Here is a 15821-nt window from a genome sequence, read left to right as displayed (position 1 = left end):
CAAAATTGAGAAAGTTTAAAGAAAAAACTAAAAAGTGATCAGATGCAAGTGCTTTAATGATTTGATACTGACTGCGATTAAGCAATTGCAATACCACTATGTCCTATATACTTTTCATTTTCTTGATAACGTAACGATTTTTAACAAACCAACCTTCACCGACAATAAGTCAAAGTTGCTGGACAGATTGTTGAAAGGCGAAACGACAAGAATGAATCTCTATGAATTCTCGAATAATGTAGTTTGAAGAAAATAAGAAGAAAAGACAGTTTGAAGACAAGTGTGAATATGAAGAAAATGAAAAGCTAAGAATCTGGATTGTATTGAATTTACAAAAAGCATCAACTACCTATTATAATAAGATAAATAGCTCAGATTCTATTAATGCTACCAACTTGAAATTTATATACATGGCATGTTTATTTAGAGCAATAGCAAGAGAATAAAAAAAATTGTAATTAATTTTTTTGAGGTCACTCCAAGTATCTGTTAATAATAATGGTTTGGATCCAGTATATAGAAAATGTACCCTTCCTAGCAAATTCTTCTTACATTCAGAAGATACTTTTCCAAACTTTAATCCCAAAACGAATATTATTATAAATTGTTTTTGCCACTCTAAAGGTGCCAGAGACATCTTTTAAGTTCTTCCTGCATGAATTTTCAAGTTAAAACAACTGTGATCTGAATTATAGATATTCATAATTACAAAACTATATATTTGGATTTTCTGCTTGGCTGTTATAAATTCTTTAGCTAGTTTTTTAACGCGGTCGGCATTCTAATTGGTTTTGAGTTAAAATTCTTGAAATTTTTTTGTTTACCATTCTATTTGCTTTCATAAACCAATCAGCTATATGCTTATCATTTCTAGCTTGTGTAGCTCGTTTACAAATAACGATGTCCTCTAGTGGTAACAGCGGGATTACAACGAACGTCTTGAACATAAAAATATTTCCACATGGCTTAAACTCATTCTCACATAAAGTGGGCGATTCGTAAAAATTGGATTTGCTTTAATGCTATTCTAGTTTACATTTTAATTCAATGACATTTTGTTGTCTGGCCAAATTTTATTTATACTATCAACAAAATTGGATATTTAATCAAACGATTAGAATACAATTATTTAGATTGAAAAGATTTCTCTTATTTGTTATGTACTTAGTTGATATGTTTGAGTGAAAAATGTGGTAACTAAGGTTTCTTGAGAAATTGCATGGTTATGAAACTTGTGTCGTCAATCTTGTCTTTTTACATTAAGGTGTGAATTACAATTAAATACACGAAATAAATACATGTATCTTGCATAAGTATTTAAGATAGAACCGTTATTATATAGGTGTTGAAAGTATACTGCAAATATTATCAGCTTGTTTTATTATGTGACATATGTTGATTTTTAACATATTAATTGTCTTCTCTTAAATCTTAATAATTCATAATTTAAATGAAAAATATCAAACTCTAGAAATTTGATAAAATTACTACATTTTATTAAACTGACTTATTTTATTTTCAAACAGTTATCTTAACTTAACTCTTTAACAATACTTTAATAGTAAATTTAAACCACCATTTAAAAATAAATATATGATCTTTGAGAAATGTATTGAAATATGAATTAAACCTAATATTACACATTTTACGATAAATTATAATCATTAGCAGAGTTGGCTCAATTTTTCAGACATAAAGTAATTTTTAACTTATTAGTGATGTACGTTTAATTTTTTTTTATTTTACCTTATAAATGTGTAGATTATGACGTGTTATCGCTATAAAAATCGTCTATTAAAATTACCAAAATTATTATAAATAATGTTTACAATTTTATAAATAAATTTGCTAGATTTCCATCAAACATTTCAGTTTTTGTTAATCCATGGTTTGACTTGAGTTGATGTACAAGAGTAATAAATTTTCTCTTGTCTTCCCATGAAAAAATTTATCAATAGAGGATAAAATTATCTTCCTACGGCCTTAGATTGTGGTGTAACTTTAAATGCAATATGATTATGAATTATTATGATTATATCAGTTCTCAGATCAATGGTACAAACGTTATTTTGTTCTAGTCGTTAACATCTTATTTATTATCATTTTTGATATCTAAAAAGTCTGTTATTTTATTTGTTTGTAAGTCCTTTGTTAATAATCCCTACCATTTCTGCTACATACGTGGTAAATATTTTTTAAAACATCTCGGACATCGAGAAATAGCCCTTCATTTGCATTTTTCACCTTCTTTCGGCCATCAATTATTATACGTTATTATTATTAGTTCTAAAACGGTAGTCATTGCTTCATAATCTTGTCACTGGTAAGGAAGCCAGTGAACTTTAAACGCGATTATCTCAAAACAACGTTTTTATAAATCGTGGGCCCTAAAATTTGTTACACATAAATAATGACGTTGTTATCTATGAACCTAAAATTATATCAAAATTTTCTTAAAAAATATGAACATTTTTTTAAAAACATTGTATTTCTTTTAAATATTAATTTTCTTTACTTTTTAGGTTCACATAGAAGATATGAATGTTAGGAACAATTTAAATGTATTTCCAAGTAATTCTAACCACTGCACTGTAACGAATTCTAGAACGTCCAAAGCGAAACAACTCGCGGCGTAAATAGTAGTGAATGAACAAAATGTTTGAAATTAGTTACATCGTAATGAAAAAGAATCTTAAAACGCACCTATTCATGCGAGTCTAAATGTATATCCCATTAAGAACGTATCAGACTAGCACCTGTTCAAAATTAAAATTGTTTCATCAGATAGTTTTTAGAAACAAAAATCGGAAAGTGGGCCAAGTTGTGTTCTTTATAACATACGTAGGGATTGATTATGAACTTTACCGCTATTTTTTTCAACAAACAAAAATATCAATCTCTAAATTGAGGGACCTTGATTTTTGACACGTTCTTCATATACTGTCAATCTTAAATTTATTCGAGGCATCACAATTATTGTCACATTAACCTAAGATTAATCTACTAACAAAGAACGTATGATTTTGCCTGATCAAGCGTAGGTCGCTTGCAGTTGAGGCGCTGTAATTATTATCATTTGATGTCAAAGACAGTTGGATTCGTTGGAATAGGTTTGGGCATTACTGCACCAAATAGCCGCATTAAATTCCTTACTTCGGAAATAACCATTTTTCAAGCAGAAGTTCTTCCTATAAACTTCTGCACCGTTTTGAAACTAGTAAAGATGCATCGATAAACATTATCACGGACAGTCGGGCCGTCCTAAAGGCAATTAAGGCCTATATGTTTGAATCCACACTGGAAAGAATGTATCAACAATCTGAGAAATCTCGTCTGAGGCAATAAAGTTACTACATGGTGGGTTTCAGGCCACAAAGACATTGAAAGCAATGAAAAGGCGGATAAGCTTGTGTTAATGTGGTATTGATCACAACACCGCGGCCACAAATGATCTCACGATCAGCTAAATTTATGGCTAACAACATATGGTGTCTCCCAATTAAGGCTTCGCCGCAATATGTGTTAATCAATCTTGGGTTGATATGATATATTAACTGCAGCGCCTCGGTCGCAAGCAATCTCGGCTTAATCAGGTAAAATCCTACTGCTTCTATTGTAAGAGTCGCCGATGTTTGCGGCCGAGGCGCTGAAATACTCATATTGCAGCGCTTCATATTGCATATCATTTTAAGTTGATGTGGCATTAATCGCAGCGCCTCGACGTCAGTCCACCTCGGCTATGTTTAAAGTTGGCATTATATGATTTTAGTTTTTAAAATCTTAGGTGAAATATGTGGGTAATAATTTCAGCGACTTTGGCTTATTCTATCTAAATCACACAGTTGTAAATAAGATAATCGATGTGACGCACAGTACTTCAGACTGCTATTTTAGCTGGACAAAATGCACAAAAGTGTTTTCTTATAAAGTGGTTTGTAACAATTGCAAACTACTTTTTAATGTCTCTATAAATTGACAATTGACAGGGATCTGCTTATTTGTTCGGGGTTGTTTGGCAATCGTAGGTAGAAAAGGGTCTACTGCAGCCTATTAAATCGTTACATTTATTAGCCCTGTTTATTTCAAGCAGTATTTTAGCAATTGCAGTTCTGTGTTTCTAAAACTGCAACTAAAGGTATGTACTAGTATATTGCAGTACAAGTGAGGAAACTACGATTTTTCAGTAACGCGTGTGTCGGATTTCCACACGAACCGAAGGCGAGTATACAAGTGAAATACTGAATTAATTTCCCACGTGTGTTGTCCACCGTTTTTTAGTTAACATTCCTTTAAAGGTTTTATATTTAGCTAACAGTGGTTGAAAAAAATTAGATTGAGTGAAAAGAATTTTCACTCACTCGTTTCTATGAAACTGCTGACTTTCATAGTGACTTTTCAGTGAATGCAAATAACAACTTTCAACACTCGTATCTAAGTTAGAAACTCACAATTTCGAAGATAGGATTGAATAAAGTATCTTGCAGTTACTAAATGTACTTTTTTTAAATATTATTGGGACAATGTCATTACAAAACGAATGATGTAATAATGTAAATTTTACCTATAATTGTCCGACTTTAGTCAAGCTAATATAAAATTCTCCGTATTCCTCCAATTTTTTCTATAAATGGTTGGTTAGAGTAATTATTTAAGAGTTTAAATAATAATATTTGCAACCATATCTCACCAACTTTATATATTATTGTAGTTTCTATCATGGACGACGCACTCACTCAAAGAGCTTTATTTGACGCGTGGTGAAGTGAACTAAACGTTTTCAATAGAATCTATAGTGTCTACAGTTATACAATAAACAAATTAAGATTAGAAAACTGTGATGATCACATAACCGGATGTATGCTAAAAGTGACTGACAGTTTTTGTGTGCATTTAAAAGACTGCTGGCATCATATGAATGTCATCATATACTAAAAAACTTTTTAATAAGAAACGCTAAGTGTCCAAACATGTTTCCGAAGAGGCAAGTGACAAAACAAAGAAAAGACGCATACTACTTGTAGTTGCACAATCTTCTGCAGAGCTGGTTTACGCGGCCCAGATGAGTCTACGCTCAAAAGGAAAAAGAAATTGAAATTTCCCAATAAGAGCGACAAGAATTAAAAAAGCATATAAAAGTCCAAAGAATATACAATACAGAAAGGGTGTTATCGGGATGGTACAGCTGTCACTGAGATTACTGCCGAAGTAAAGCTTCAAGCTTTATTTGATCACATTATTCAACGTTTAGTTAGCAGTAACAGTAATATTTAAAAAAATTTAGATACAGGCTCACATTTGACCATGTTGTTCAAGTGGGATTGTGATGGGGCATCAGGACAAAGTACATAGAAGCAAATGTATAGGACGGACATGGGAAATGAACGCATCATCATGTTGATGATGCATTCTTGTTCGTAATTTCATTAGTTCCGCTGCAAATAAAATATAATAAAGCTATAAAATGAGCAAATCCACGCCCTTCGCCAACACGCTATTGTCGCCCAATAAAGTTTGTGTTTCAGAAAGAAATTGCAGAACTAACTCGAACAGAAGTTAGTAAAGTAGAAACAGAAATAAAAGTTCTTTATCCGACACATATTATAAATGAAGGAAAAGACATATTCGTGGATCACAAAATGGTGATGACAATAATAGACGGAAAGGTCTGCTGTGTTATTGCACAAGAGTCATTTCAAAAGTGTTATATCTGTGGTGCAATACCTAAAGAAATGAATAACTTGGCTAGACACGCATCAACGTTTTTGGGTTATCAAGTCTTCACGCGTGGATAAGATGCTTCGAATGTGTGCTGCACATTGCCTACAGACTTGAAGTTCAAACCTGGCAAGTGAGAAAAAACGACCGACGGAAAATGTGGACAAGCGAAAAAGATTAATTTAAGATCACTTTCGCAAGGAAATTGGCCTACTATATCCACAATATTCCCACACCAGGTTACGGAACAAGTAATGATGGCAACACTGTTCGAAGATTTTTTTCCAATCCATCGCTATCCAGTGCGATCAAAGGAGTGAATGAGGAACTAATTAAACGGTTTGCAGTTTTATTAAAGACAATTGCGAGTGAATACAAAATAAATTTGGAAACATTTAAAGAATATGCCATAGACACTGCTAAGTTGTATGTTCAATTATATAATTGAATATAATATATAATTCACGGAATGGACATTGTTAAATCTACTCTTCTTCCTATTGGGCAGTTTTCTGAGGAAGCGCTCTAAGAGCGCAACAAGGATTGTCGAAGGTTTCGGAGAGATCACGCTAGAAAAACGTACATAATCACCAACACCGAGAATATGTTCAATATGTTATTAGTTTCGTCAGATCCGCTAATTACAAACTTCAGAAGTCTCGCTCCTAAGAAAATAGAGAATATTTTCGATGAAGTAATTTCATTATCAAAAAAAGTCATCTCAAGAGCAGGAATCTATCACTGCAGAGGAGGAGTCCACAGATGAAGAATTTAGTCTCTCGTGTAGTAGTGATGAAGACTTTGAAAACATTTTTTATGAGTTTTTGAATATAATTATGTCTAAAAAAGTTTTATTTTTTTCAATATTAATTTTGTCCACCTAGATTTACGAAATGGACCACTGTGTGACGTCGACATATTAACTATCAATAACGATTTTACCATCTAAAAAAAGACGCAGAAGAATGTATAAAACAAATTGAAATTTTCTACAACCAAAATACTAAAATCGCTAAATATGACTATTTTGGTGCGCTGCCAAATGATGCGATGAAAATGATGACCTTGTCAAGTATTTTTTGAATTTAAAACTAAAATCATTAGTAATGAGAGAATTAGAGAAATAAAGTAATGATTCCCAAAAAAATCATTGTAGGCTGAAAAATATATTTGGAACAGCGTTTTAATAGTAACTAGTGGAATGGAAGGACAACCAGATAAAGAGACAATCGTGAACAAAATGGTTTACTTTCTTACTAAATTGAAAGTTTCGAATGAAAATGGGAAAGATTTTGCAAAAGATGTAAGAGAGTCTCATAGTTGTCAATTATTCCCTAAAGATCTTTTATTAACATTTTTTATTGATTTAATAATATTTTATTCTTTCTAATTTTCTAATAAAATGTTTCACAAATCTTTTTAACAAATAAATTTAAAGAAATGTTCATTTTCGATATCTTTTATAAACTTCTTTTACAATTGTCTATAACACTCAAAGGTCTAAAACATTTGAAAAAAATACAAACTTGACCGTCTAAAAATTAGTAAAATGTTAAAAATTCTTAAAATCATTATAAAATGACATTCATTGACATTCATTTTTATTTATTTTATTGTAATAATTAATTATTTTAATGAGCAGAATTTTATTAGTCAGAAAAAAAATAAAATTCTCATCTTGCATAAAAATTAGCGTCAGATTTAATAACCAGTTTGACAAATATTTTTCATTTAAACAACTTAGAGTGGGTTAATATATTTCTACCAATAGATGGGACGAGTTTTTTTTCCTCTTTATGGACGCAAAAATTTCTACCGCTCTGACGCCAATTCACTGGAAAACACAATGTCATTGACAAATAACAAGGATTATACACTGACACAACTCTTTGCCCTACTACTTGAAAACTTTTTGGCGAATAACCGCTATATAAACCAGAATATTCACATCTTTGAATTAGTTGCAAAAGCGATATTCATAGAGAAACAGTAACGATGAAGTCGATTGTAATTTTGGTTCTTGTAGCTGTCGTTTTTGTAAACGCAGCTGAAAAATACACTACGAAATACGATAACATTAACATCGATGATATCCTTAATAATAAACGGTTATTGAAGGGATATACAAATTGTGTTTTGGATAAAGGACCATGTAGCCCTGATGGTGCTGAATTAAGAAGTGAGTATTAATTAATTTTAATGATTTTTTTATAAATATTAAAATGTACTTTGTGAATATTTAGAGGTTTTACCTGATGCTTTGGCAACTCATTGTGACAAATGCAGCGAAAAACAGAAAGAAGGCAGCAAAGTTATTTTGAAACATTTAATTAATAAGGAATCCGATATTTTTGATCAATTGGAAAAGAAATACGACCCTAAAGGAGAATACAGACAAAGATACAAGGAAGAAGCAGCCAGAGAAGGAATTAAGATTTAATTGATTTTTATTAATGTTTGTATTGATGTTTTTTATTAACTTTTTTGTACTTAAATAATCCAGTTAAATAAAAAATGTACTTTTAAAATCTATTGTGATTTCTTAAATCTTTGGAAATTTTGTTAATCGACTAAATTTCTAAACCATTAGTATAATCATAAAGAAATTAAGGTAAGTATCTAAACCTGCAAGAAAACGAATATAAATAGTTCGAAAACTCAAAGTTGAATCAGTCCGGTTATACAAATCGTTAAGAATGAAACAATTCATCTTCATTGCTTTTTTTTGTTTAACGGCAGTTGTTGCTGTTGCAGTTGAAAAATATACCACCCGATACGATGGCGTGAATCTTGACGACATTTTAAAAAATAAAAGATTATTAAAAGGTTACACTAATTGTTTATTGGATAAAGGGCCTTGCAGTCCCGATGGAACTGAACTTAAAAGTAAGTAATATGCACTATAAAAGTAATAGCTTTTAATGATTCTTCGTGAATTTAGCTGATTTACCCGATGCTTTACAAAACGATTGTGCGAAATGTACCGATGTTCAAAAGGCTGGTGCTAAAAAGATTATTAATTTTTTGATTGATAATGAATCAAAAATCTGGAATGATTTGGAAGCAAAATATGATCCACAGGGAGTGTATGTGAAACAATATAGAAACAAAGCACATGCGGAAGGTATCAAGATCTAAATTAATATGTCAAAATGGTGATTAAAAGGATGTTACCTTATTAATCATGTTTTTTCAATTTACATATTTTAATAAATTTAAATGAAGCATTAAAAAAGTCTTTTATTTTTCGTTCTTATTTTAATACTTCAATTCTAACAATCATGTTAATTTATTATTTTATTTATCTAATGTTTAGTTAATGATGCTTAATATTAAATTTTGGAAATATTATTGTTTTAGCGTTGATTACAAAATTTGAAGAAAATTAAAACAATACATTTTCAATTACAATAAAGTTTTTCTTTAAAATTATGTTTGAGTTTATCTGATACTAGGAGCTATTCTTAACTAATATAAGATAACGTGGAATCGGATTATTAAATATTTTTAGAAACAAATATATAAAACGTTCTCAAGGTGAAAGCAAAAAAGTCAATACTAACGTTGATGAACGCTAAAAGTTTATGTTAAAATAATATAAGTAATAATATAAGTAAATGTCAAAAGTTTTTATTAGAAAAGAATTTATGTCTTCTTTCATAATCATAATCAATTTGGTAATGTTATCAAATATGAGTTGTTAAATTTTTCAAAAATAATATTCGTTCTTGTTACATTTTCGAATAATACGATAACAAAATTGTATAACGTTTCATTTGATGTCTTTAATTTTATGACATATATTATACATATCAGCATCGGTTAGCAAAGCAAATGAACATTATGTTTGAAGTAGAAATGGCCACCATTTTCTCAGTTATGACACAAATTAAATTTTAAATCAAAACCGAAATTAAAATGAACCATATAAGTACGAAAGCTTTCACGGCCGGTGTGAATTAAACTAAAATTAGAACTAAAACTAGAAACCCGAAAGTTTCTAGTGTTAGTTCTAGTTTTAGTTCTAATTTTAGTTTAAAATTAACCACTTAGTTATGACAGAAACTGAATATTTTCATTTTAACCCCAGTAGGAATTGTTCCATTGTAATAACTTTTTTACCTCTGTAAATAGACGAAGGTGCTAAGGGAAGGCGTCAACGTATACATATGTGTAGGTTTAAACGAGTTGTTGTTAGTCTACAAAGACTCCAACTGTGTGATCATATCAAGTAAACATACTTTAAGAAGCTTAAACATTAGCGATAAAATAAAAGTAGTTAATGCGTATAAGTCGCGAAAGTGTAGGAGTGAATTAATAAAAGAATTTGGGATTCCACGATCAACTCTGGGACGAACTTGGCAGATGCAAATAAACTTTTAGATGAATCATCCAAAAGACGCGAAAAACTTAAAAGGCTGCGGCAAGAGTTTCTAATTTTGAAAGATTGCTTAACAAAATGGATAGAGCAGTGTAACTCACAAAATATATCTATAAATGGCAACAATTTAAAAGAAAATGCCTTAGATTTTGCAAAAAAAATAAATCTTCAAGATTTTGTTGCCAGTACTGGTTGGATAGAAGGTTATAAAAAGAGGATTGATTTAACATTTAAAAAATCTGTGATCAGAGCAAGTCTGTTGATAATACGGTTTCTAATGCTTGGATTAATGATTTACCAGAAATTCTAAGAGAATTTGAACCGAAAAACATTTTTAATGTCGAACAGACTGGATTAATTTTAAACTTCATTGGTGATTGAATTTAGACAAGAAAATGAGTCATCAAAAAAGAAAAATTACTGTTTTTATTGATAACTGCTCAGCTCACAAGGACATTCTTAAATTAAACAGTATCACAGTTTCGTTTCTTCCTGCTAACACAACCAGCTTATACAACCACTGCATCAAGGTATTATCAAAAATTTGAAAGATTTTTATCGTCAAATTGTTGTGAAACACATACTAAAAATGTATGGAAGAAGAAATTCCACGGGAAATAAATTTATTGCAAGTTATGCGCTTTGCTAGGAAGGCTGGATTGCAAAAAACCGATTGGATAAAGAAATGAATGTTGATGAATTTCATGAAGATAAAGAACAACCAGTGATAGAATTCGAACATTGGATGACTGTTACTGAAAGATGCGAAGATCAAATCACTGCATCAAAATGATGATGATATTTTGAAATTTTATCATAATGAAAACTTGAATCAAGATGCAATAACCAGAGCTGTAAAAACATCCTGTAAAAATCCCTGTATTTATTTATTTATTTATTTATTCTGCTTCTGGGATACAAAGAGGAAAAATCCCAGTGAAGTATCCACTAGAAAAACAATTGTACAACAATATTTCTTCAAAGTGACAATCAGTACAAAAAGATAAACAAAGAAACAAACATAATACAAATCAAATCAAATTAATTCTATAAAATTAACTAAATGGTAAAAAAGAAAATTAACAAATTATAATTACTACCGTACTACGTCTAAAGAGGCGAGGGCACGTTTAAACGACTCCAACGACATGCCGAACAAGTCACACAAGTGGCAGTGCCGATTATAAAACTGCATAATACGAGGCAAAGGTGAATTCATGTGAGCGATCGAGGCGGATGCGGGCAATCTGAACAGGCTATGAGCGCGCACAGTATATAAAGGGGTAATGTAATATACTTCGGAGACAAGGTTAGGGCAGTCTATCAACCCATTTACTAAGTTAAACAGAAATATTGAATCCGAGAGGTTACGACGACCCCGCAAGGACCTCAGGCCAAAGACCGCACATCTCCGAGCATAATCGCAATATGGCAAGAAAAACTTATGCGCCAAATACCGTACAAACCTCCGTTGCACCAACTCAATACGATCAACGTAAGTTGCATACACGGGATTCCAAACCAATGACGCAAAACTTAGAATGCTGTGCACGTAAGCCATATAAAGTTTTATGATACAGGATATATTGGTGAAAGCTCTACACGATCTAATAATGAAACCCAAACGTTGCAAAGCCTTGGAAAACATTAATTCAATATGTTGACCAAACAGCAGTTTAGAATCCATCGCAATTCCGAGATCGTTAACGCAAGAACTAGACTGCAACAGTTCAGCACCGAATCGTATGTGGGATTAAAATTTTTATAAATGGGATTTTGGATTACTGGGACACCTCTATAAGTGGGATTTTGAAGTTGTTCGCCAGAGATCCCACTTATCCAGGTTCGGCTGTATATGTTTGCTTAGACAAGAATAATATGTAACATCACCGTATTTGAATTATTAGATTTATGCCGTTTGATGCAAACTTTCGTCAAATATACTTCCACATTATCATTTTCATTAAATCGAATGTATGTATTCATCAATCCAGATATTTTAGATTTTACAGTCCGAGCTGTAGTTTAAAGTGTGAAGAATTAAATTTAAAGATTAAAAGTCTAATGTTTCACAAATAACAGTCAACAAGTTTTACACTGCTTTAAAAAAAGCAACTGAAGAATGTGAAACACATGATGATTGTCTTGAGATGTCTTTTATTAAATACAGCTAACAATCAATGTATTTTGTATACATAATTTAAGGATCTCAGATCATACTTGTATATCTGTCGTGAGAGTCAAGCTAGTAAAGGTCCAAACGACGTGGACATGTACCTTCTTATATAACTTTATAGATACATACGTGAAACACACATTTCAGACTTTGTTTGGTCAAAAAGACTTCAACAATTTAACATATGCCTGTTTGAGTTACGGCTTCAAGTTTTATAGTAATTAACATCATAAAATATCCTTATTAAAAGCTTATGATGTCTATGAAAGAGAGCATGATTGATATTCATCATTTCTTTGATATTCACAGCAACAAAACAAGTTTAAATTATTACCTCATATCAATTCTGTAAAATATTTGGTTCTTTAGGATTCACGAGAGGTAAACTAAAAATGATTTATAATCAAAATGTTTAATATCTGTATATTTAAGATTGTGGGATAGATGGTGCTGCTCAACTTCATCTTGCTATATTTTTATCATTTGTCCATACCTCTTTTGAAGATCAACGATGAAAAATTAAAAAGTCGGGGCTTAGTTTTTGCTTATCAATCAAACAATATCTTTAGAAACCAATTATAGATCTTTCAAGTTTTCTTCTCTCAAAGGTGTAGAATCATTTCAGAAACAAGACTAAAGTTTCTGAATTTGTGTATCTTCCGAGGAAAGAATTTTATGTTGCGTTGGTGTTGTGTCTCAAAATGTTAAGAAAAAAAGTCAAATCCAATCTAACTCATTCGTCGAAATGTTTCTACTTTATTTCTAAAAGTGCAACTTGTGATTGAAGAAAGAATTGGGCTGCACTACTTTCAATATTCTAATAGCGCAATATTCTGAATTTTGATTGATTAAAATTTATTTAATAATTTAGTCTGATTGCAAATGGATATGTGAAACTATGAAATATTCAGATATCAAATAAATCTGAGTTTGTATGATTTCAAACTTGTTACGGATGAAAAGATAATACAACCGTCTCCAGAAATTGTCCGGGAAAGGGTACAACCCAACCTTTTTTGAATTTAATAGTTAATATACTTTACTACCTCTTCTATTGTCGTCATGATGTATAATGACAACTTCTTGGTGGCTAAAACAACTCTAAACATTTTAACGCATCGTAAAATCGTATTAAAATCTCCTGCAGAGATTTTAACGGTAGTCGTTAACTTGTTGAAAAATTGCTAATTATTTCAATTTATTTTGAAGTTTATTTAGTAATTGAGAATAAAAACTGATTATTTTTTGTAAAAAAAATCAATATCCAATGTCAAGCATTTTTATTAATTTTTCTATATTTTTTTAAGAAGAATTTAACAAAATCATAAAGATATACAACAAAAAAAGTAAACTATTTTGGCTAGTTTTAAGAAAAAAATTTTAACATCAATACCGCTTCTACTTCATCACTATTTTTGTTAATAAAAAATACTTAATCTCCATTCCACCGTTTTCTCACTTATTCCTTTTTATCACTTTTAAGTTCAGCTTCGTATCTGCTTTTGTATTGGCCTTTCTCGTCGTATTTGGCTTCCAATTCCTTCCAATATTCAGGTTCATTATCAATCAAATGCCTTAAAACAGTTTTACTACCATTTTTCTGTTTATCACTGCATTTAGCGCAATCGGTTGCAATGGCGTCAGGAAGAACACCTATTATTAATATTTAAGATTATTTTATAGATTTAATTAAAATTAATTTTTATTACTTACGTTTTAATTCTGTACCATCTGGGCTACACGGTCCTTTTTCTAATAAACAAAAAACGTAGCCCTTCAACAATCTCTTGTTACTTAAAATTTGTTTTAAGTCAACGTTATCGTACTTGGTGGTGTATTTTTCATCGGCCGCAAAAGCGACGGTAACAACAACCAAAACAGTAAGAATAAGGCACTTCATCTTGGATTATTATTGTTGCACTTCTTGCAAAAAGATCTTGCGCAAATTGCAATAATTGCATGAGTTTCAAGTACTTTTATAGGTAAACGAATAGGTAAAAGTGGGGAGTTTATACTAACAATTCTCGGGAATAGTCGTAATAATATACATTTAATTACGTGATTCGCATTAAAAATTAACTTACCTCGACAATAAACAGTTTTTAGATCCGGAATAAATTGGTTAATTTTAATATAAATTGAAAAAAATACATTTAATTTTTTTTTTGAATAAGGATAAATATAAATCTTAGAGGATTCAAGGTTGTTTAGTAATCTTATTTGTAAATTGTGATTGTTTAGATTTTAGATTATTGAGCGAGAAGGTTGTAAGCATTAAGTTATTAGGTAACTTAAGATGTTTGAATGGGATTTAATTAATTATTTTATAATTTTGCTTTATAACTATGCAGAGTTTTTTAAAGATAACTTTTCTTTTCCTCTAGGTTACTATTAAATACTCGTTTACAATTGCTCTTAAAAATCTATTCACAACACATTAATCTCATAATCAGTTAGCTGATCCTGTTTTCTCAGTAATAAAGCCGCAGTCCAAGGTTAAACACTTTCACCAACAGTTTTACATAAATACAGTAGTTAAGTTTAAAAATCATTAAAAATGGAACATTCTAAGAATTCTATTTGATTCATTATATTTATTTCCTTATTTTATTTTAAATTTTTATTGTATAACATTAATTTTAATTGATTTTATTGTTTAAAGTAGATTTCTTTGAAAAACATTTTGTAAAATATAACCATATATTTAGTTAACTACACAATCAATATATGTATAGAAACAATATAATTTTAAATCTCTAACAAAATCACGCGATATTCACGATTTTTTTGATAACAATTTTATTGATCTTATAATATCGACCATTTGTTTAAAAAACGTACAAAGTCCGCTTTAAAGATGTGACCAAAATTTCACTTAATATTCATATATGATTAAATTTTATGAAGATTAAAATCTATGTTTTATATGAAAGAAATTGGTTAGATGTTACATGATATATTTAAAAGGTTATATGTGTGCCTATTTGTTAAAAGATATAAACTTGCAGACAACAATTTACGATCAGACATCATTTAAAAATAATATGTCTAGGAAAAACAATTCGCTCTACTATCTACGGATCCACCGAATAACTCGGATCAACTATTGATTAAAGCCTTAGTCATAGTTTGTTGATCGAACGGTCAACTTACGGGTTCCATGTCAAGTTTAATAAAAGAGAAGTAGAAGAAAATAGGTAAGTCCAGATAAGAAATGTTTATGGGTTCATAAAATATTAAAACGCAGATACATAGAAAGAAACTTTAACAGATTTATAATATACTGTTAGACGCCGAAAGTACATATTGTCATGTAACCGATGACCGAGAGGAATTTGAGGGTTATTAAAAATGGTTGGACGACGGAACCTAGTTCTGATTGATTGAGTGTGCAACTTACAAAATTAGGTTATGCCTTGTGGAGGTGATATTGATGGAATTTGAGATGTAAAAATACATTTCCATTAGGAATGTTTTCTAATGCTCTGCAGGGATTAAGAAAGGTCTTTTAATCGAAAGAGTAGCTAAAATAGTTTATATTACCCAAAA

At 30.5% G+C, this 15821-nt stretch overlaps 3 protein-coding genes across 3 annotated transcripts; 2 read left to right on the top strand and 1 right to left on the bottom strand.

The window, feature by feature from the left end:
- Positions 1-7679: 7679 nt before the first annotated feature.
- Positions 7680-8247, top strand: LOC111422095 (ejaculatory bulb-specific protein 3-like). Its single transcript, XM_023055310.2, has 2 exons — positions 7680-7894; positions 7959-8247. Exons 1-2 carry the CDS (start codon positions 7711-7713, stop codon positions 8153-8155), a joined length of 381 nt encoding a protein of 126 aa, XP_022911078.2. The 5' UTR covers positions 7680-7710; the 3' UTR covers positions 8156-8247.
- A 64-nt stretch (positions 8248-8311) lies between these two features.
- On the top strand, positions 8312-8944 carry LOC111422090 (ejaculatory bulb-specific protein 3-like). The gene is made up of 2 exons (XM_023055299.2): positions 8312-8601; positions 8657-8944. Exons 1-2 carry the CDS (start codon positions 8412-8414, stop codon positions 8851-8853), a joined length of 387 nt encoding a protein of 128 aa, XP_022911067.2. The 5' UTR covers positions 8312-8411; the 3' UTR covers positions 8854-8944.
- Positions 8945-13535: 4591 nt separating this feature from the next.
- On the bottom strand, positions 13536-14569 carry LOC111422129 (allergen Tha p 1-like). Its single transcript, XM_023055360.2, has 2 exons — positions 13986-14569; positions 13536-13925 (listed from the first exon to the last, which is right to left on the bottom strand). Exons 1-2 carry the CDS (start codon positions 14170-14172, stop codon positions 13732-13734), a joined length of 381 nt encoding a protein of 126 aa, XP_022911128.2. The 5' UTR covers positions 14173-14569; the 3' UTR covers positions 13536-13731.
- Between the last annotated feature and the right edge of the window lie 1252 nt (positions 14570-15821).

This window comes from Onthophagus taurus, chromosome 7 (assembly GCF_036711975.1).
Source record: "Onthophagus taurus isolate NC chromosome 7, IU_Otau_3.0, whole genome shotgun sequence".
Taxonomy (NCBI): Eukaryota; Metazoa; Arthropoda; class Insecta; order Coleoptera; family Scarabaeidae; genus Onthophagus; species Onthophagus taurus.
This window is presented reverse-complemented; position numbering and strand designations above follow the sequence as displayed.